Source organism: Tinamus guttatus, unplaced genomic scaffold, assembly GCF_059628265.1.
Source record: "Tinamus guttatus ecotype Peru unplaced genomic scaffold, ASM5962826v1 Tinamus_guttatus_pri_ptg000661l, whole genome shotgun sequence".
Classification (NCBI taxonomy): Eukaryota; Metazoa; Chordata; class Aves; order Tinamiformes; family Tinamidae; genus Tinamus; species Tinamus guttatus.
In genome coordinates this window covers 113,419-135,304 of record NW_028289195.1, presented here as the reverse complement: position 1 = coordinate 135,304, position 21,886 = coordinate 113,419, and the positions used below count along the sequence as shown (strand labels likewise).

The 21,886-nt window shown below is 36.7% G+C and overlaps 1 protein-coding gene across 4 annotated transcripts in view; it reads right to left on the bottom strand.

The window, feature by feature from the left end:
* ARB2A (ARB2 cotranscriptional regulator A) overlaps window positions 1–21,886 on the bottom strand; it is a 226,433-nt gene that overhangs the window by 95,550 nt on the left and 108,997 nt on the right. For 3 of the 4 annotated variants that reach the window (XM_088536388.1, XM_088536391.1, XM_088536392.1), the window contains one exon: window positions 11,227–11,346. The exons of the other annotated variant lie outside the window; for it this stretch is intronic. In XM_088536388.1, coding sequence (XP_088392514.1) covers window positions 11,227–11,346 — 120 coding nt within the window. The remainder of the gene's footprint in view (window positions 1–11,226; window positions 11,347–21,886) is intronic. 4 annotated transcript variants of the gene reach the window in all.

The following is a 21,886-nucleotide window of genomic DNA, read 5'->3' as shown; positions in this document are numbered from 1 at the left end:
TGCCAACCTTTGCAATTTGACAGGGTAGGAAGCGAGAGGGGGTTGGCTGGGCTTTTGTGTTATATTGATATTTTTTCTAAACTACTCAGTAAAGTACTCAGTGATGTAGAAAAATAAAAGGTTTATCGTTTACAAGAACTACAATAGCAGCGCTCTAACATCTCTATCATCTTCCTGTTGATTGAAATTTACTCTGTCAAAGAATATAGTAATTATACATCTCTCTCTTCTCAACTCTATTAGCCTATACCTTAAAGGAATTCAAGAAAATACCATGCTTCTAAGCAAAGCAGCTGACAGATATAACATTAATACTTCAAAAACACTTGCAAATTGAAATAAAACTCAGTAAGGTACACAAAGCAATATTCATAACCACAGGACCATATAGGCACACCAACAATTTGACAAGTAAGTTAAAAAATGCTAAAATAATAAGTCTTCCTACAGAGACTAGTTAAAAAAAAAAGATTTCCTAAACATTATGCATCTTCTTCTGCTCTTGGGAAAGAGAGTGGGGAGAGAAGGGCGGAGGATGAAGGAACAAGCAAAAAAAGCCTACCAAAACTTTTACTGTTAAGAATCTCTGCTTTTACAGATCATTACCACCTCTTAACTGCCTAGCACAGAAGTATAAGGCTCCTCTCACCACAGCAGTGCATCATATAATCCAGATATAAATAAAGCAAATAAAGCGGCTTGGCTTAATCAAGCTTGTAAAAACCTCACATACTTTGTGGCTTGATACCACACAGTCGAGATTTATTATTACATTTGATTTGCCTTGGAAGGTGGAAGAAACAGAAAAATAACTGAGCTATTTTTAGTGTATTTATGAGAAAATTTTACTTCCAGTTTCTAGGATCTTATATTAAAATTTTAGTTTAGTTCTGCAGCTTTAAACATGCATTTTTTCCCAATGAATACATGTGCGAAAGCTACTTATGTATTTTCCCTTAATATCACATTCAAGTAAAGCCTTCAAATAGGATTATTTTAACATTTAAACACTGGTAGTCATGCTATTATTAATATTCAAATACTTTACTAATATACTGAAAGAGCTATGTAACACATCTTCAGTAGATTAAAGAAAGGAAAGTTCTAGGATAAAATGCAAATTTCAGCTTCTTCTTATGCTACCATAGTTTTAGAGTTCTCGTCACCCGAAGTATGTTTGGATTCCTCTTACTCCATGTGGATTTGCAATGTCTAATATATTATTAACTTGCAGTTCCCTTGGAGTTCCCTTGGCTGATCCACTAAACCGGGTCTTAAAGTCTTATAAAATCTCTACTGTTCCACACAAAAGCCATACATATACTTTTCACCATAATTAACATTTAAATTAACAGTAATGCAATACACTTGTGTAGTCCTATTGGCATAAGATCATGTCAGAGAAATATGAAAAAGATGAAATAAGAGTTAGACAACTTCCTTTTTTAAAAAAGTGTTTATTTTTTTACCTTAAAAATCAGCATGTAAACGAGTCAAGTATTTCAGATAAAATCTATATGCACTGCAAAACCTGTTGGGGAATAATACGTGTGCTTTTTCTCTTTACTTTCTCATCTAAGCAAATTCAAAACTTCTCATTTTCTTCTTTGCACATGTTTATATATACATTTTAAAAACAATGCAATAATTTTAGATTGATGATGTCACATGGTATCTAATCTTAATCTGTTAAACTAAACTGTTCTCCAAAATAATTTCAAGCAAATTAACACAACCTGTAAAGTTAAATAAAATGCAGGGATTTTTTTCATATTGCACTTGATGAAAAAAAAATAGTAATCATGCTATGTGAACTTCCAGTTAATCCAATGCCTGATCATTTATAGACACAATCACCACATTTATACACATTAAATGTCACTCTAAAGACTTACAGGGAGAGGATCTCCAAAGAAAAGAGATCTGCAGAGGATGAGGAAGAGTGAAAGGTGAATGCCACAGGGAAGAAATGCATTTGCTAGAAACAGATAGATTAGCTATTTCTTTATAGTCAATGGGTTGCCCAGATGTTTGAAAAAGCCCTGACGAGGAGGAAATGATTCAGACAGAAAACACCTATAAAGAGGTGCACAGCTAGATATTACGATTGAGAACTGTGGCCAATCAGCAAGTAAATCAGTATCCAGATGGAGGTTGGTAGGTCACATGATACTAAGCCACCCCGAGTTCATATCAATCAGCCAGTTAAGGGCTATACATCCACAAGACATCAAGAAAATGAGTTACCAAATTTGCTACAGCCATCTTAGGATTTTCCAAATTTGGTGGAAACTTCGTGACAAGCTGTGTGTAAAAGAATGTGACACCTCCAGTGCCATCATGAGCAGCGGCGGCTAAACGGCCACCACTGCAAGCTAAACACCAGGGAGAAGCAGGAAGCTACTGATTAAACTGAAATGTCCAGGGTGTGTTGGGGAAAGGCAAGGGCACCGTATGAAGCCATCTTCTCCTAACTTTGGCCTTTGGGAGAGACTGGGCCAGCATCTCAGAAACCAGGATGCTACTGGTTTGGCTGTAAGGATCATATCCACTGTCTTTCTTTCTTTCTTCCTGCCACATATTTTGCTGAGTTGCCCTGGGTCTTGGAGAGCACTGTCTGGAGGAGCAGCGTACTTCACACCTTCTCCATAGATTGTTTCATACAGACTTTGTCACATTAGCTTTGATAGATTCAAGTGCTGAAGTTAATATCCACAAGTGAAAGGACTAGCAATACATTCTTTGAACATGGCTCTCTGCTTTGGCTTTCAGGGTATTTTTAAAGATAGAATTTGAAAGGCGAAATAAACTCAAACTGACTGGTAAGTGTATGGTCTCATAGAATTTAAAATCGTTAAAATAATGCAGCAAAGAATACTAATAAAAAGGAATTTACTGAGCCAGAAGGAAGTTTCTAGTCATATACAGGGATGGATGCCAAATATAGTTTTATTTAACACCTTCATTAATGATCTCGAATTAATTAAATTTGCAGGTGACATTAGATAGGCAGAAACTGCCAAGAGAAGTAAGTCATGAAAAAAATACAAAACGAGCTTCCAAGATCCACAGACTCGTAGCATAAAAGGGATCCCTGTGACAATCTAGTTTGTTGTCTTGAGTAACACAGGCCAGAATGCAGCTAGATTTAGTTTGGAAGAATGTGAGACTTTATTGCTGGGAAAATAAAATCATCTACAACATTCCATACAAGTAGAGAAAGGAAAATTGAGGTTGCTGAAATACTGCAAGGGATCCATGAACACCAGCAGGCACCAAATTCAAAGCAAACTTAAAAAAAAATCAGTATTGTTAAGGTGACGTTGGGCAAAGTTGGCACGGGCAAAACAAAGGTACTGAAGTTCTTGAGCTAACTATAGTAACTACACTTAGAATATGGAGTTCAATTCTCACTATACTGTGAGGTTTATTTAGACAAATAGTATATTCAGAGGGAGATACAAGGCAAAAAAATAAAAAGAGAACACCAAGGTATATATAGTTGGGCAACAAGACAACAAAGGGATACAAGTATGAGAGCAATTACTAAATATTGTAAAGTTCTTCATAACTGTTCACAGTGTACTGAATTTAAAATAAAGCAAAGAAGTTACAAACATATATAATGCAGATCTAGATCTTGCCTTAGAGCTCCAAATTCCATACAATGCAGGTATGTATTTCCAAATAACTGGATTGGGTAGGCTAATAGCTCTAACTTCAACCCAGCTCCATTTTACCCAGCTCTTCATCCATTTTGTAATTAGCATTCCAATTTTGGTGTCAAGCTAGAAAATTAATATCAGCTGGCCAATGTGATGCTAATTAATGATGGGTGGTGCAGGCAATTAGCATACAGTATGTAGTGGTGAGCCATGAAACACAGCCCTTCTTTTGAAGGGACATGGGAAAGTGCATACATGCTGCTAGCTTGCAGACCATGGATTGAGCTGAGTGTTTGAAGCAGGAGATATTAAATCAGAAAATGATTAAGAGGAAGCAAAAAGTAATGAGGCTAAGCAAGTTGTCTCAAGCCTGGTAATGAGTGGGGATGAATACTCCAAACTGGAGCCCCGTGCCTCACTCCTGGAAGCGGCAGCACAGCCAACGGAGAGGTGCCCTACTTTCATCGTAGGGATCCTCTGCTGTCATCCAGCAAGACCAAGAGGGTTGAGAATGAAGTAAAAAACTGGGTGGATATATGGCATTTAAACTAAAAGAACAATGAAAAAGGGGCATGTGGCTCTGGTACATTGACCTGTGTCCTTCTATTTGGTAGTCACTCATCATTCCTCTGTCTCTCCCCGTGTAACTAATTTTTCAGCCTGTTCCAGACAAGGTACTACTATGTGACTGCTACCACAAGGCAAATAGATAACAATAAGAAATAGTAACAAGTGATATAATGATACTAGTGAATACTTGACAGTTTATTTATTTAGGCTGAAATGGAAAAATTCCAGAGTGGCCCCATTTATCTGTTCTGTGCTAAAATGGGCAAAGTATATACATATATATACACATCAGTAAAAACAGAAAGCAATAAACAAATTGCTACTGATAGAGGATATTTCATTTGTTTACTACTGTTATCACTCACAATGAAATATGCCACCCTCCTTGCTTACTTCAAGCTTATGGATTTCAAAAAAACATTAGAAAAAAAATTCACTACTTCCAAAAATTAGAACTTTAGCATTTAGGGGTTGGTCCAGGTTTTGTTCAAGCTTGGTGTTTTTAAAGACTGAGGCAGAAAATTTGGCTATGGAATGAATCGGGAGTCAGAGAGGTACTGTCTCCAAAAAAGTTAATCCAAACTTGGTCCAACTGTTTGCTATTGAAGATACCGACCTGCATATAGGGGCATAAATTACAGCCCTACTGTCTCAGACAATAATCCACATAATTGTTTTCATAAATTGCTCAAGATAGGTAGGATTTTTGCCCCAGTCTTCTTGTTCCCCAATAAGGCTTCCTGTTCTAACGGTGAGAAACCTAATACCAACCTAAATATATTCATGACTAGTTTTAATCCATTTGTCCCTGTGCCAATATTGTTCTTGGCTTAAATGGCTCGTTCTCCCTGCTGTTTACTCTCTGGTTGTATTTACTATCAATCCCTCTAAAATTCCCTTTACTAGGCTGAACAAGCCAAGCTTTTTTTAACATATGCTTTGGTAGCACAACACAAGGCCATACAGCATAGATATCGAACCCATTTTTTTTTTTTCAGAAGCCACTGAAATTAATATAACAGCATTAGCAGATTACACAGTTCTTAATAAGACTGATAAGCCTGCGGGGTGTGTGTAATGCTTCTATGGCTATATTGATTGTGGTGTTCAAGCTAGGTGAGATATCTCTCTGTGGCACCGTGTCACGTGAACAACCCCATCATCTTACCCAACAACACAGGCTGCTCTGTCCCCCCAGGCATTCTGACACTTCTCACTTCTCTGTGTCCCTGGGTGAATTAATCTTTTTGAATCTGTTAAGATCACTTGTTTTTTTTTTAATTTTAAAACTTTCTTATTTGAGTGTCCCTAGGTAAATAATTCCTCAATTCAAGAGTTCCTGATACAAGCTGCCAATGTAGAACAAGGTGAGACCTCAAACAGATGGTTAGGTGAAATGATCAGGCCAAAGCCTGGATGTAAGACACATGACCCCATACACCTACATTACCCTGTATTCCTCTTCCTAATTTTAACTGACACACAACATTTAAAGAATATACTCATTTTTTAGCTCAGTGGTTAAAAACACATAAAGTGCAACAATGTGGTGTTTTGTTTCTTTAGGATGTCCATCTCCTGTGAGAGTTACCTGTGAAGTTCTTATTCTTAAATTAGATCCCGCAACCTCCACGTTTGCCATCTGAAGCGCTGTCCTGAGAACTAGTACCAATATAAGCTCACATCCCTGCAAAAGCAGGCAGCTGGCAGCCAACCAGCCATCCTACAAGCAGTGCAGGGGCTACGCTTGGTCACTGAGACGTCGTGCTTCTCAGCTCCCGACTTTCGTCTCCCAAGCTCTCCAGAAGCGCTACAGGCTCTACATCAACTTCTGCCATGCCTGAAAAAATCTATTTCAATTGACTAGGTTAGGCAGGGGGATTCAGAGTTGCTTACACACAGTATACTCTTAAAGACTATCACTTCTAGAGGTAATTTTTATATTTCTAACTATAAAGCTACATATAACAAACCATTCAGGCTGAAATTTCAGAAAGCTAAATTAATGAAAAGCTAATGCCAAGTTCACAGCACAACCCTCAGTGCTCTAAAACTGCATTTTGTCTAAGCCAGAAAGAATATTGTTACAGCCAGGGAGGCTCCGAGGTTGAGCCGCTGGCTGTTTACCACTGTTATTACTAAGGCTCCCATAAGCTCTTCCAGGGTCAGGCTCTCGCTCGGCTCAGCACAATGCAACACAACAAAGGGGCATTGTGTTCCAGAGCATATCTCAAAATGGTGGATCCAAAATTATTTCAAATGGACAAAACTGCCTGATTTTGATGGAACTAGGATGCTGCAGGAGGTACAGTAGTTTGAATGGTGTGTCTTAAAGACACTGATTTTAACAGGGCTGATTATATATATAAACACACATACTTCTTTCCTATGCTTTTGTGCAAATTATCAATATACGTATCCAACATCTGTACCAATAAAGATTATAAGAAATAGTTTTTCATCCATTCAAAGACAATGAACTTACTTTCCATCTCCTGATTTAATTATACTTAATTATTTTAATTATATTACTTCCTAACTTTATATTTTTAAAGAGATGTAAGCAGCAGACACCACTACCAATTCTAACAATTTTATCATATTTGGTGTTATTTTCTTAAAGCACCAAAGTGCCAGTGGGGGGAAAAAACAAAAAAGGATGTTTCTAATTCATTAGTGGGTGAAAAAGTTCTTGAAAATGCAAAGCCGGGGTTTTGGAGGAACAGGAGACAGGAAAAATATCTCACAAGATCTCTCTCCTTTTTTTTTTTTTTTTTTTTTTTTTATTTCATGATTCTGAACAATTTTGGAAACTTAGGTTTAATAATTCTTCTCATGATTTCAAAATTAGTAGTACTCATACATTTTTTTTTAATATAAAGATAAACATGGATAGTTCTAAATGTCACCCAACAACTTAGGACCAAGCTTTCTTTCCCTGTCCAAAGGCAGGCAGACCCTGATCTGCAGTGGATGGACCATGGGACTCAGGTAGGCGTTTGGACCCGATATATTCCTTTCACTTCTGTGAAGGCATTTTATGCAGGCACTCACAAGGGAAAACATTCTTTTTAAAGCACAATAATTGTAAACCCACAAAAATTGGCAGAAAAACTCAAAGGAGGCGTTGTACCAGAAACTTATTTTCTGTAAACTAAATATAAAATTGACTCCATCAACTTGAAATTCTCACTTTCTGTTAAATTTCATAAAATTATTATAAGCTAGGAGTTGGGCAAGTTCCACAATTAACCATCAACCACCACAAGCTGCATCTGAAAATAAATCTCCATCTACGCTCAGTAAGGGATAACAGAAGTAAGAAGCTGAGATGTGTTCATGAATCATGTTTTGAGATTTTCAAAATCATAAATTAGCAGAACACAGTGACCCAACAACTATTTCTAGGGCTGTGTATTTAAAAAGTAATGGGCTGTGTATTTAAAAAGTAATTTACTTTTAGACATTATTAGCTGTGCTTTTAGTTTCAAACTACAATTACACAAAGTTTTAATTACTAAATGTTAAGATGCATTTTAGCATAAAGTTTATGATTAGCGTTTGTAATTTGAGCTATAAACAATCTAACTAATTACATTTATTGGTAGAACTTTACTTCTCACACATGTTAAATCACTTTCAATTATTCCCCTAGTATCCCCCTATGACCCAGTAAGGTGCAGAAATTGTGTGCCCACATTGCAACAAAGGGATAACGTCTTCTATGCATTCAATTCATTTCAATACTGTGCATGATGTTACAGACTCACCCTGTATTTCTTAACATCTGCCAACTACAGACATGCAAAAATGCCATCAGGCACAAAAGCTGCAGGCACCGATAAAAATACTAGATGCTGTGGCATACACTTGAAAATAGTAGCCATGTTTAAGTGGCCTGTTTAATAAGGGTCTTCCAAACCACAACCTGATTCTTCTGGTTCCCAGACTGAGCCCAGATTCCAAACTAAGTGGAGGTTTGGCCACCAACAGTCCATTAGGACTAAGTAGAAATGCTCCTCCAACTTTACAAGGTGTGGTTATAACTACTGTCTTAGCACTTTGAGTTTCCTACTGAAACGTATGTCCACATGCATGCCGGCATAGGATTTTGGAAACCTGAAGAGCAGAGCAGAGCTGCTTATTCCATGCCAGTTCTTTAAAAAGTGCAAGAAAAGGAACATCTGGACATACTGTGCTTTCGTAAGGCTCAAAGCTTCCCACGACTACTCCAGGGACAGCAGCTCTGCAATGCTCTTTGCCTGAGATCCTACCAACCACCACGAACCAGCCTATGTTTAAAAACCGCTTTCTCTGCCTAACACTGAAGTGTCAGTTAATGGAGAGAATATCACCCCATGAAGAAGTGATGAGATCTCTGGTGATTAGGGGGCTACAAACAGCCAAGACAGAACTAGCAGCTCTGAATGCACAAAGACGATTTAAAAGATATTTGGTGAAAAGTGTTTTTAATTATTTTTTGACTTTTCTGCTTTTTTCTTTTTCCTTTTTTTTTTTTTCTGTGGCCACAATCACATACGGAGGGTCCAGGCAGAATCCTGCACTCCAAATTAAAGCCATATGCTTCCCACTGCTCTCCTAGAAGAGGAGTGGGTTCAGAATGAACAGCTGTGCAAGGGGGCTCAGTAACTACTGTAAGGTATATTTTTATGAATCAGTTGACTCAAAATTCTTGTGTAGCAAGTGTAGAGGTGGTATAGTTGCTATATCAACCTCAAGATCTCCCCCACATAAAACATGAGAGAAAGTGATTGAATATGTACTTGTTGTAAGACAGTAATTGCCCATCAGCTGCTATATTTATTTTTTCAAGCTCTTTGCAATTGCTAACTGCCATATGGATACAAAATTAAAGAGAAATGAGATTATAACAAAATAAAATCTTTGAAATCAATATCAGGATACAACAGTTGAAGATGCATTTCAATTGTACCTTACCTCTGCTTCAGTGTAAACTTTATTTGCTTAACTGCTTTTAGTGGAACTCCAACATCAAACTACCTCTACCAAAAACAGGTGTTAATAATATCCTTTGATTTTTTTAAAAAAACAATCAGGATACATTAAATATATTTCTCAGGTCTAGTTTTGCTTGACAGATATGTGATGTGCCAATGGTTATATATTATATTCTTCCTCTCATGCATACATCTCCTGCAGAGATAGCAGACTACAGAAGCTGACCCTTACTGAGACCATCTTGTCTCTCTCACAAAGCTCCTTTTTAACTTCTTACTTACTGGTTACTTCCTGTGATGGATAAAAACTTTAGCTCAGCTTGTGATAATTTCACAGGCCCTGAGCACCCTGACCCTAGAAGCCCCAAGGTCAGAAGTCACGTCTTGTTCTGAAACATCTGTGTGCTTCATATTAAAGTAGAACAAAAGTGAAGAAATATCCACCAGTATGACAAGAGAAACAGGCAAAATGGGAATGACACATTGGTCATCTGTTACCCAGGCCATCTCAAGCCATTGATGGAAATGCCATGGAAAATCTCTATGCACTAACTCTCCAAACCTCTTTCAAATAGACACTTTGTTTAGGAAAAAGTGAGAAAGGGCATAAGTCCTTTCTGCCTGTACTTCCTGCCTTCTTAGGTTAAGTGTATATACTTGCAGGTATCCTGTGACCCAAACAATATGGCTTGATAAAGCCTACAAAAATTTCCCTAACCTTTCAGTTTCAAAAAATAAGGCTTTATTAATAACTTTGGTTGAAACAGAGAGCAGTTGAAAATCACAGCTTGGGAAAGAGGAGAACAGATATTACACACATGCTACTGCACTGAAGGAAAAACCTGCAAGGCAACCAGTTTAAGAAGTCGTTTGTTGCCTGGAGTTGTGCTCATACCAAGTTATTTATCTTTGCAAATCTGGTGTCTTAATAATTTAGTGTGGCAACTATTTATTGACCAGATAAGAAACTATCTGAGCTAAAGCATTTTCAAGTTTCAAAATCTGTATATGTGATACATATTCTAATGGCCTTAATATCTACAAAATAGGAATACTTCAAAAAGAAAACAAAATCTTAACACAGTGCTGCACAGCTCTGGATTTTTCTTGTCTAAGTAAGTGGCACAGGAACAGAAATAAAATTCTCATTCAAGTTTTTTTCTTAAGAAAGGCATTCGTCTTTTCCTTTAGCAGCAACCATTTTTACAGTTTGTGAGTCTAAACTAGTATTTTATAGAGAAAAGTTGTAAATATATGCCTGTTGATTCCCGAGTCTATAAAAACGAGGCCGTTAACCCCTAAATGAATGTTTCCACAAAAAGTGGAACTTTTTAAAGTTTCTTCAATAAACCATGTCCTGATTACATCAGCATTTTAGGATTAAATGAGGAAACTATAGTGAGTTCTGCTATACAAGCTGCATAAATTGAACATTACAAGGCAACTTCTTTCTATTGCAGATACAGTGAACATCTTTGCCTCCTAGAGCACAGTAAAAGAGACTAACATCTTCTTCAGCAGTAACATAGATTTACAGTTAACCATAACTCTCCCAAATTTACATCACAGTAAGTTTTACCCAGCACCTACTAACAGAAAAATGCCTTTTCAGCAACTTCTGTAGACCTCTTTTGAAAAACTGCTTTCCCATGAATTTCCCCTCATGCTAAATTCCAATATACATACAAAGATTTGCTTAGCATGAAAATTATTCTTACTTTGAGAACAGAAGCTCAGTGGGTACTACTTTTAGGTGAAGAGCCTAAAATAAGAAGCTCCAATAATCTTTTTTTTCCTTACATTTTTTTTTTCAGGTTAGTGTATGGTTAGAGCCTTATCATCGAATTCAATGAAAGAGAAAAAAAAATACAGTGTAAAAAATCCTCTCCTAGCTCTAAGTGACCACTGTTCAAAACTGTTCCTAACTTGCTGTTTGAAGAAGGAGATTGTAAAGAATTTTGAAAATCTGCAATAGACTTTAGGAAAGAAGGCAATGGAGAAGTCACACTTACCAACTCTACGAATGCGAGTCCACCATAACTGTGAGCAACAAAAAACACGTTCTCTGCTGCTGACTGGGAAATAAAATGGTCCCACACATAAATTGCATGTTCTTCAGGAGATCCATTATCCTGCAGAAAAATTCACATTTGTGACAAGTTTTCTTTTTAAAACCGGCAATTCTGTCTCAAGGTAACAAGCTCCTGTTTGTTTACATGTTGTTAAAACAAACTTCAAATTTCCTCTAATGTCAAAAAATGAATAGATTCATTTGTCTAAATAAAATAAACTTAAGATTGTAATTTAACAGCAGTAAAACCATTGTGTTCTTGGTACTTATTTTAATAAATACAAGAAAGATTATGCATCTGCAAAGTTTTTTCTAAATAACATGTTGGCAATTCAGTCTAGCAGAGGCATTCAAAAAATTATAAGGCACTACTCTGGTTTTCCCATTTTCAACAATTCTTTGTCAAATATTTGTTTACTGATCATTTGTTTAAAGTAGCTAGGTTTAGCATGATAACAAGATAGAAGTGAATAGGAACACAATTCCAATCTTTAGATTTTTTGGGGTATATTTTACCCGTGCCTGTATGCTGCAATACATCAATGGAATATTGTCTAATGCGAATATGCCAAAGATTACCATTCTGGCATTTATAATTACTTTTTAAAGTATTACTTATTGCTAGCTTGTGACTATAGATTATAAGATAAATCGCAGACTAAACACTTCTTGACTGCTTGCATATTAGCCATTACTTTGGAGTCCTGGAGTTTGGGGAGTGCTACTTCTCATTAGGGAACAGGAATTCGGGAACCCAAGTCAATTTAGAAGAGCCACTGGAATGATTTACATTGATTTTAGTGCACTTTTGAACATTTGAATTGCACACTCCCATCTCTGCCATTAATTTCCTTTGTGACTATGAGACAGCCCAGTTCCCCCTTGCATTTTACCCGTTTCTCTGACTTTCTACGCTCTAACTCCAAATCTGTCAAGTCTCAGATGACAAGAATAAGATGCTCTTTCGCTCCTATGCTCCAACATGACACTGAGGTTTCACACCTGTGTAACACAACACTGCAGCTCTTTCCAGCTCCAGAGCTCTTGTGCCAGGAAGAGTTTCTGAGGGCATGAAGCCCTAGGATTTGCATCCCTTTCTCCTTTGCTCTACTCACTAACTTTATGTCCGTTGATGGCAGCAAATGAGACAGCAGAAACCTCATTTCCTTGGTGAGAAGTACGCCCATACCCGCAAAAGCAATTGACAATCAAAACATGATAATTACACTGTGTATAAATTATGCAGTTAAGCAAGTCTGTACCTTAGTCCTATTCTGAAATATCATTTGGGGGATTTAAGACACATCTAATAGGTGTATGAAATCAATGGAAAAGACTTGGTAGGTTTCCTTCTATTTTCAAGCTCAGGTTGCTAAATAAGAAGGATATACCTACAAAACTTTGTGGATCTGTACCTAAAGCTTTTAAAACAATTACATGCTTTTGAGAGTCTTTTCTCTACAGCAGCAGTGATTAAAACACATTTAGCAAATTTGCTACAAAGCAGAGAAGATGTTCTTAATGCTGGGCAGATTCTGCCTTGATCATGACATAACAGAATGTTAACTCACTACAGCAGCTCCTGTAAATAACCTCAACATGAGGGAAAGCTCATTTTCTGTCTTTGAACTGGGTTCTGAAATTTGAATGTAGGGATAGAAGATTCCTCTGTCTTCCAGGGAAAGAGGGAAATTTTTCAAGGAAAATTCCATAAGGCAATGGTTAGCAGACTAAGATAAACTTGAAGAACAATGTAAACTGAAGCTTTTTATGGAAGTGATGTATTTTAATTACGATACCCACGAAAAAGACACACTAAAACACAGGGATATTTTCTAAATGACTAGTTTAACTAAAAGATTTATCCAAGCCAAATATGCAGATAGTTCTTGTTTTTAATTACTAGTGGTTGCAATTCTTTTAATTTTTATAGAGATGCATCTAATTTTGGCAAAAAGGAGAGGCTGCTTCTGGTTAACATTTTGTCTTCAGGTATTTTGTATTCATTATTTCGTATGCTTCTGGGAAAACCTTCGGATTTCCACAAGACTCAGACAGTGGGAATAAGCCTCTAAAAAGTTCAGAAATTCAGTCCAAAAAACCTTCCACCCATTAAAGTGTAATCAGTACTCCAGCAAACCAAATCATTAACACAGGTCCACAGTTCAGCTCAAAGACTCAATCTGACTTTAGAAAAGCAAAAAGAAATGCACTAACACAAGTTACATATAGACTGGAATCACCATTTCTTTTACTATTGACGAAATATATGCTACAAAATGGCAGGATAAATTGTATTATCATATATACTCTGCTAAACTCCGAAAAAGCTAAAAGAAAGATGTGCATATGCCTGAAAAAAAGGTTGGAGAAGTAATATATATTTAGAAGAAAAACTGTCTCTTCATAGTGCCTGCATAATTTTTTCTTGCTTCTATTTTAAACAGCTTTGATGAGGAATAAGCCAACGTTGTGTCCATACTGGAAACAGCTGGCTACATGCATGGGCAGAGTGGACTGCAGAATAATGCAGGTCTCCTTAGGATTTGGAATTTCGCTGGGTCCATAAGGATCCAGGGATTAGCTACATCTGTCTGGCTTAAATTATGATGCTGAAAAGTGCAATTTTAATATGAAAGGTGACAGTCTTAGGCAGCTGTTCCTTCTTTTCATTGCAACTAAATGCAATGTGCTTATATACCACCTTGCTAAATTATGTGGTAAAGTGGGGGTCTCTTGGTCATGCTTTACATAATGATCGCTATGGCTGCATAAAGAGGAATGGAGAAGTCATGCTACATACCTCAGAAGGCAGCTGAGCCTTAATGTATTCTCATTTGCGAAAGAGATTGAGATAGAAAGGTGCTAGGAAAGCTGAACTAAAATTTTCAAGTGCTTCAAATTGGTCATCTGAAACCGATAATTCTATGCCTAAATAAGTAGCTTGATTTTCAGAGGTGTTGAAGTCAACAGCTGTGGGTCTTCATCACTCTGAAAATCTGATAATTTATTCAGAGCTCTAAATACATTTTAGGTAGCTATCCTGAGGCACCCATCTTGGAAAATTTTGTTTCCAAAGAATGATTATGAAAAACAATTTTTTTTTTCTTTTTCTAAGACATTCGACTTCTCTGTAGTTACTTGATTTTAGGTTATACTTGTCTGTACTGACTTTTCGGTAGCAGATTTTGTAATCTTTCAACTTAAAATGAGGTCTTCAGTGCATTTTATGTGAAGTTTGGCCTATTTCTCATAAATTATGCTGAAACTCATTGAATAAAGATTTTTGCAGACTCATGCAAGTTTGAATAATTGTACGAAGCCTGCTTGCAGAGAAGGGAGAATATTTTGTTCTTTGAATATTTCACATCTTGATCTTAATATTTGAAATGAGAAAAAACATACTCAGATGAAAGAAGGTATTTCTGCAAAAGTCTCTGTTATGTATCATTAGATAAAAAAGTTAAAAAAATTAAGATCCCTGTTAGTATGAAAAGGATTTCTGTGATGTTTAACTAAAACAGAGGAGCCTGAAAACAGGTAAACATTTGATAGCTACAGATAAGGTGAATTCCTGCACCTGCACTCTGCTTTGTTCAGGTGGAGAATGGAGTAAATTGTCCATTGAGAGTTTATATCTGTCCTTGGGTACAAATGATTTAATCTTTGCATGTGTTCCCATTATGAAAAATCTTACACAGTTCTATTTTATATGCAATAATATCAAGAAGATTTGCCATTTAGTTCAGCAATAAATGAAAAGACATCCATGTCTTTTTCTTAATAACTATTGAATTTTACTACTTTTTGCAGATGAAAATAGAATGAATATACCTTGTTTGCTGTCAGTGACTACCAACACTATGGAGACTATCAGATATTGAATACCTGTCATACTTGCATGGAGCAAATTCCATTGAAGATTACCTGAGAGATAAATGTGCTTAAAATAATTCAACAGAAGTAATTCAGAGGTATTTTAGGTTGCTTATGTTATATCTATTCCTTTTCCCTGCATGCCAGGGGAGGCACACATATCAGGAACTAGCTATAGAAGAGGCATCCATAAAACTATTAAGGAATATAAATAGCCACACATTAGGTCTGGATCAGTTAATGACAGTGCACTGGAGTACTTGCAAAGATACTCCTGCTATGTGGAACTACTTCTTTTCCGTGAAAAAAATGATCATCTAATGTTTGTACATAGAATGAAGATTTATTTCACATAATAGAAACGAGCATTCAAAAACAGTGCTTTGAAAATTCATTTCCTCTTCTGAGGACAAATGGCTTTTTTTCTTTTTTTTTCCAAGAAAGTGTCTTTTAAATACTGTTAACTATGAAGTCCTCACTTCTTAAACCAAATAGCTATTACTGAAAAATGATCATAAATGGTTAATATGGAACTTGTCGCTTTAATATCAGAAGTTCAGTCAAATTGTTTGATAGTACAGTCTATGGAATTGTAAAACAAGGATTAATAAGTTCATGTTTCTTATATATATATATGAAGTCATTTAATATTCCCCTGCCAGAACCTCTGCTGCAGCTGTGAGCTGCTTAAAGCAACAGATTGAGGTAAGAGTCAGGAAACAGGCCACAGCTCTCTGATCTGCTCAGCCTTGACTCAAGTTCTGGCACAGGTTAGCGAAGTCTTGAGCCGCTCTAACCTACACCAGCTGGGCTCAATTTCAAAGCGACCTTCAACCAGGAATAAATGGCACACAGCAACACTCTTTCCTGTTCTCCTCTGCTCCTCATAAACGTGTGGATGGCACAAGCTGTCCATGCTGGTTTTAGGCTAGCAGGGGCCAGCCCAGGCTCAGGGGCACATCCAGCTGGCACGGTGCTAGGTCCCGTACATAGCACTGGTGCAAAACGATGAGAGCAAGGGAGGAAGTCCTGCCCTCTGATCCTCTTACAAATTTCCACTACAACTCAGAATCCTCATCATCAGGATTTTTTCTCTTTGTTACCTTTTTGGCATCTTCATCATCGCTGTCAAGCCTACAAGGCTTCCTATCCCATTAATATATTGTCTCAGAGTCTATAGCACATTAATCAAATGGCACACAATCTCTCCCACTTCAAAGAAAGTTTTGACTATGAGAGAATCCACTTGCAGTTTAAAAATTCTGTCTGCACTGGGTAAAAGTTCATGAAAAAACAAACCGTTGTGGATAAATTCTCAAGCAATAAATCGTGTGGACAAAAAACAGTAAGAAACCACAGATTTGGGTTTGTCTTTCCCAATATTGCTGGTGTATGAATTGAAAGGTATATAACATTTTAATGACTCAAGCCATTAGGAATACACAGATAAGCAGTGTGCATACAGTGAATACAGTGTTATGTTCTGTTGCATTCAAAAAACCAGGTTGAATTTACTAATGTAATATCACAGTCATTAATTGTTAAATACCAAGCTGAAGTGATGCAGCAACCAAAGCCTTATCAACTATGCCAGATTCTAACACCTAGACATTGCAAGGTCTGCAGTTATGATGGACTACCTGAGTTGATAACACATGGAATTATCTAAACAACATTTGCATATTTGTGTAATTATTTCCTAAGGTTAATTAGCTCCTGCAAAGCAGCTTGCCCTTTGAGACTGCTTACTGTGACAGGTTCACATATTTCCTGTTTCAATGCCAAATCTTACATTTTTTTGTTTTTAAACTAACCTGTTACTGGAAAGTTACAGATGGGGCAGAAGCTCAAGGCTTTCAGCTACTATTGACTTCACTGGGACACACCTCATCTTAAACTTCTCATCAGTCTCCTCAGCATTCACACCAGAGAAAATCAAATTAGTTTTAAGTTCAGGTGATAGCTCTTTTTACATCACTTTTTTTCTTAATCAAGAAATTTGAGTCACTTTTTTTTTTCTGCAGTAAAAAGTGAGAAATATAACTGAACAGCTTTTTAACAATTTACCTGAGGATGGCTGCTATAATTACCTTCTATCACAGCAAAACAAACTCTCTTTCTTGCTCTATAAGCTGTAAACAAGTATGGAACATGTGTTAGATACAGAAGAACAGAACTGCACAATAGTTCAGTTGCAGAGTTACAAGGAAGGCAGATCTTCTGTTTACAGTTGTACCCTGTCGATGCTACAGAGCAATCCTCCCCTACAAGGTCAGACCATGTACAGTTCTTCCCTCTTCTTTGGTAAGATTTGGGACAGATACAGTTTTACAAAGAAAAATTCCCCCAGATCTTCTTAAGATCATTAAATAAATAAATAAAAAAGCAACATGTATGATATAAAAAAATATTACCCAGCAGAACAGCTCTTTTTCACTAAACAGTCCAAGATGAAATAGTGTTTTCTGTGGAGACTAGTTAACACTGATGTTTTCTGTACAAAAAAACCTACTCTGCACCTTTAAAAGAAAATCAGATGTTTAAAAGTCTGAAATGAATAGCTACATGATACAGTCTGTCCCTAATGGTTTACTGTCTTTTTAACCAAAATTATTTTTTGAATTATTTCCTGAAATATCTTTTTAGCAAATAGTCAAGAAAATCCTTGTTACTGAAATCACAGAACTGCCTCTCTCGTTGGCCCTACAGGTGATTTGAGCAAGAAACTGGAAATTGTACTTACATTGGGAATATAACTTCATCTATACTTACTGAATAGCTATCGCTAGTCTGTATGCTATGCATATGCAGAGATATCTATACATATATGTGAAATGTGAATATGAATTACCATCAAACTCGTCAATAAATGGATTTTCATGAAGGATTTCAGCAACTGGACCACCTCTGTAATGAGGTAGCCCAGGAACATGAAGCAAGATGAAAGAAGGCTTCAGATGAAGGACATCGAAGGTAACAAAGCCAAGGCAGTCTCAGTGGCAAAACAGACAGGACTGGAGGACAAAATACTGCAACAAAAGTAACAGATCTATAATCCTACCACACACATCTAAAATTTGGTCTAGGACGTGCTGCTGCTAGCACTCAGAGAAAATAATAAAGACAACTGAGTACTGTGTCAAGGCAGTAACACTGGTTAGAGATAGAGATTACATGAAAGAAAGGAGAGGGCCAGAAAGGGGAAGGTAAAAAATGTAAACAGCTAATAGTTTGACCTTGAAAGTTTGAATGGATGAAAATGTCATTCCTCTCTTCTTCTATGGGCTCTCTACAGATTTTATTTGCATATTTTGCTACATTTGCTACATTAAAATAACAAAATCCACCAGGCTTCAATCAGGTGTGTGCATGGCAGATATGGGTTCATGGTCACTAAAGTTTGGTGCGGCTCTGTGCAAACACAGACCACTAAATTTACATTATTCTAGTATTGAATTTTTGTAAATTCAATGTTTATGAATGATATCATTTGTTATTTAACAACTGTGTTCATACGCATTCAGGCACAGTCACACTGTATTTTCCCTTACCTGACATTAGCAAGGATTAAACCGAGAGTCTTTGGGTGTAAAAATGCAAGCCTCTTCCACTTAACTCCTAAGAATAACTGGGAAAATATGGAGAATAAATTATCTTTTTTTAAGGGTAGCCTCTAAGAAGGGAGCAAGATATACTCTGGTAGTAACAGCTGCTTTTGAGACTGAAGTAGGTACCAGGTATCACAATAGCTAAGTCCAACAGAGTGCAATATTGTAAATATAAATAGCACAACCAAGCTTGTTACTTGGCACTCACCTTCTGAAAACAGTATTGCAAAATGACTTAAGATTGGGTTTTTCATATCACAGACATCAGTCCTATTCCTGGTTCTACTCAAGGTGTTTGTGGGGTTTTTTTTGAATGTTTTACTTGTCATGTGACAGAACATGCCAGTGACGGAAGTGTTCCCAATATTGTTTATGAAAACTTAATAAAAAAGCTGTTATTAATATTGAATCAAAAGCAGAAAGATTAGAAATTTTATGTGCTTCAGTTAAACACAGATTCTGTTAAGCTGCAGACTAGTCCCACCTCCAAAATGTTTGACAATTTATCAGCAAGGCAGACAATCTTGACACATGAAGTGTATAATACCTGGCATATCTAATGACCAAATAAAAACAAAAATTAAAAAAAAAAAAAAGTATATTTAGCAGCCTGAGTGCCACCCTCTGTGGCATGGTGATGATGAGAGGGCCTGGGAGGAAATAGAGACACCCACACTTTGCTAAGAAGTGAATTCTGAGATCAGTTTAAAAAGGCAAATTTTTAGCTAATTCAAGACTGAAGAAAGTCTATATCCCAGTCCTCCTACTCTGAACGGTGTCTGGGAAAGGCATCAGATAAATAGGAACTCTATTGTTTAAGAAACAAAGAAATCAAGATTATTTTAACAATGAACAACTGCATATTTATATGGAGAGACACAACAGAGGTCTTTCAAAACAAAAAGATATTTAGCAGTAGAGTGGAAAATAGATGTGTCCTTATGATTCCAGGGGAGGTCACTGGATGAATCACAGATGATTATCTCAAACTGTGTGCCTTCTATTTCCTATCAAATGCCAAGATTCCCTCTACTGTAAATATAACACCTGCAAAGGTTTCGGTGAGTAGTGATGTTTAGTTCAAATAAAGAAGACTGCATGCGTATTCCACCGTAACGTGCCCATGAGCCCACATGTTACGAGCTTCTCCAGCTCATACATAATGTTGTCAAGCAGTAACACACTGAGCAGAAACTGGATTTTAGTTCCTATCTTTGCCACCATCAGTGGTTAACTTTCTTTTTTTTTTTACATTTTGTATTTGGCCCCTCCCCTGGAAGCTTAGGGCCCATGTTCTCCCCAATTCCCACCACAATTACAATCCAACACGACTTTGTCCCACTTTTCCCACTTCAGGCATAAGCTGGGCTTTCCCTGGTGATGGTGGTCAGGAAATAAAATTCAGAGTTATGCTATATATATATATACAGGTTAGGATGAGGGGAACTTGGATCCTAATCTCCCCTTGGGCAGTAGGAGGGACTTAACTTTCCCACTTTATATCCAGCTTTATTGCTCACAAGCAGAATGATGCAGCTGATTTTGAGCCAAAAAAGAGTTTTCCTCGGCTAAGAGCTCAGCTAATCAATAACCTAGATTTTCTTCCTAATTAAAACAACAAAAATCCAAAATAAATGAGCAAAACTTCTCCTCTCTATTCTAAAGACTTTTCCAAAGCACTTGTATCACCTCTGCTTGGTGCCACAGTGGTGCCACATCTCCCTGGTTAAAGTAGCTGCTTGTCAGCTCTACTAAGACCACGTTGTCAGCCCGTTATCCCAGTTTGGATTTTCCTGTTATTTCTCCTGCTAAAGCCTGCGGCTGCCCGTACTGTCATCACCATCCAACTGCCTCCTAGTAAAGTGCAGAAAAGGAGACAGAAAAGACTTGAAAACCAGCAATCATCTGTTTCTCAGTGGTTCTGAGTTGTCATCTCCAGGAGAAGTTTGTTTGATTTTTCTATTTTTTAAGAACGAGCTTGGGACTATATTCTTGGGTCTCCACAGGTCCACTTATCACCTTTAGTATTTTTTTTTAAATGAGTTGTTGTTCTTTATCAAGCTGGAGCATAGACAATTAAAAAAAGCATTTCTTCCCAACAGATCCTAAATATGTATGATTTTTTTAAATATATATATATTTTTCCAAATTGACAGACATGACAAAAGTTGCCTAAGCTAATTATTTTATCATTAAGACAAAAATGTATATGCAAATATGACTTTTTTCTTCTTTTTTAGATTGAGGACAAGAACATAGCTGACTCACAGAGAGGAAAAAGGTGCAAGAGGAGAGAATACAAGGAAGGAGGGAAATGAAACAAAGGAAGTAACACTTAAAAAAATATATAACCGATTTCCCTTTTAAAAGTCTGACAGACTTTTGCATTTCTGCTATTTGGTATTTTTGCCCTTCAGAACCTGAAACAGCATCTTTCCTGCTGGCAAACAGCTTGAAAATTCTGTCAGGAGAAGCGAGCAGACCAGAGATATAACAGCAATTCCTCAGAGCAGCTCTGTCAGTCCATTCGTGATCCGGCTTTTAATAAATATCCGCTCCATAACATGAGTATCCCTGTGTTAAGAATGCTATCTACCAACCAGTGTGCATGGATGTACATATTCTACATAATTTAAAGTACTGCAGCAATTAGGCAAATAAGACTCCAAGAGATAAAAATTCAAAACAACAATAACAACAAAAACCTACTGAGGTAGCTGCATTTCTATATTTTCAGTTATTTGCTGGTATTCCTGGATTTTTCATGCATTTGCCCAAAGTCTCTTTACTTACTTTTCTTCTTTCCAACTATATAATCCCAGGGTTGATACTTTGCCCACAATATGTTTCTGTCTAACATAAAGTACATTACTAAGGATGGCCTTCTATGTGACTGTATTATTGGAACAAAAGAACATTTCTAGAACAGATCACCAGGTTCTATACTCACAGCTGTCTTCCTTAGCAGTCAAGTTTCTGGCAATTAGTAGATTAATTGTGGAGATATGTAAATAAAAATGAGAACAATATATTTATAAGAATTATCTGCACAGAACAAAAGAGGACATCATGCTTGTTTTTTAATGATAACATAGATTTTTCAAATATTAAAAATAA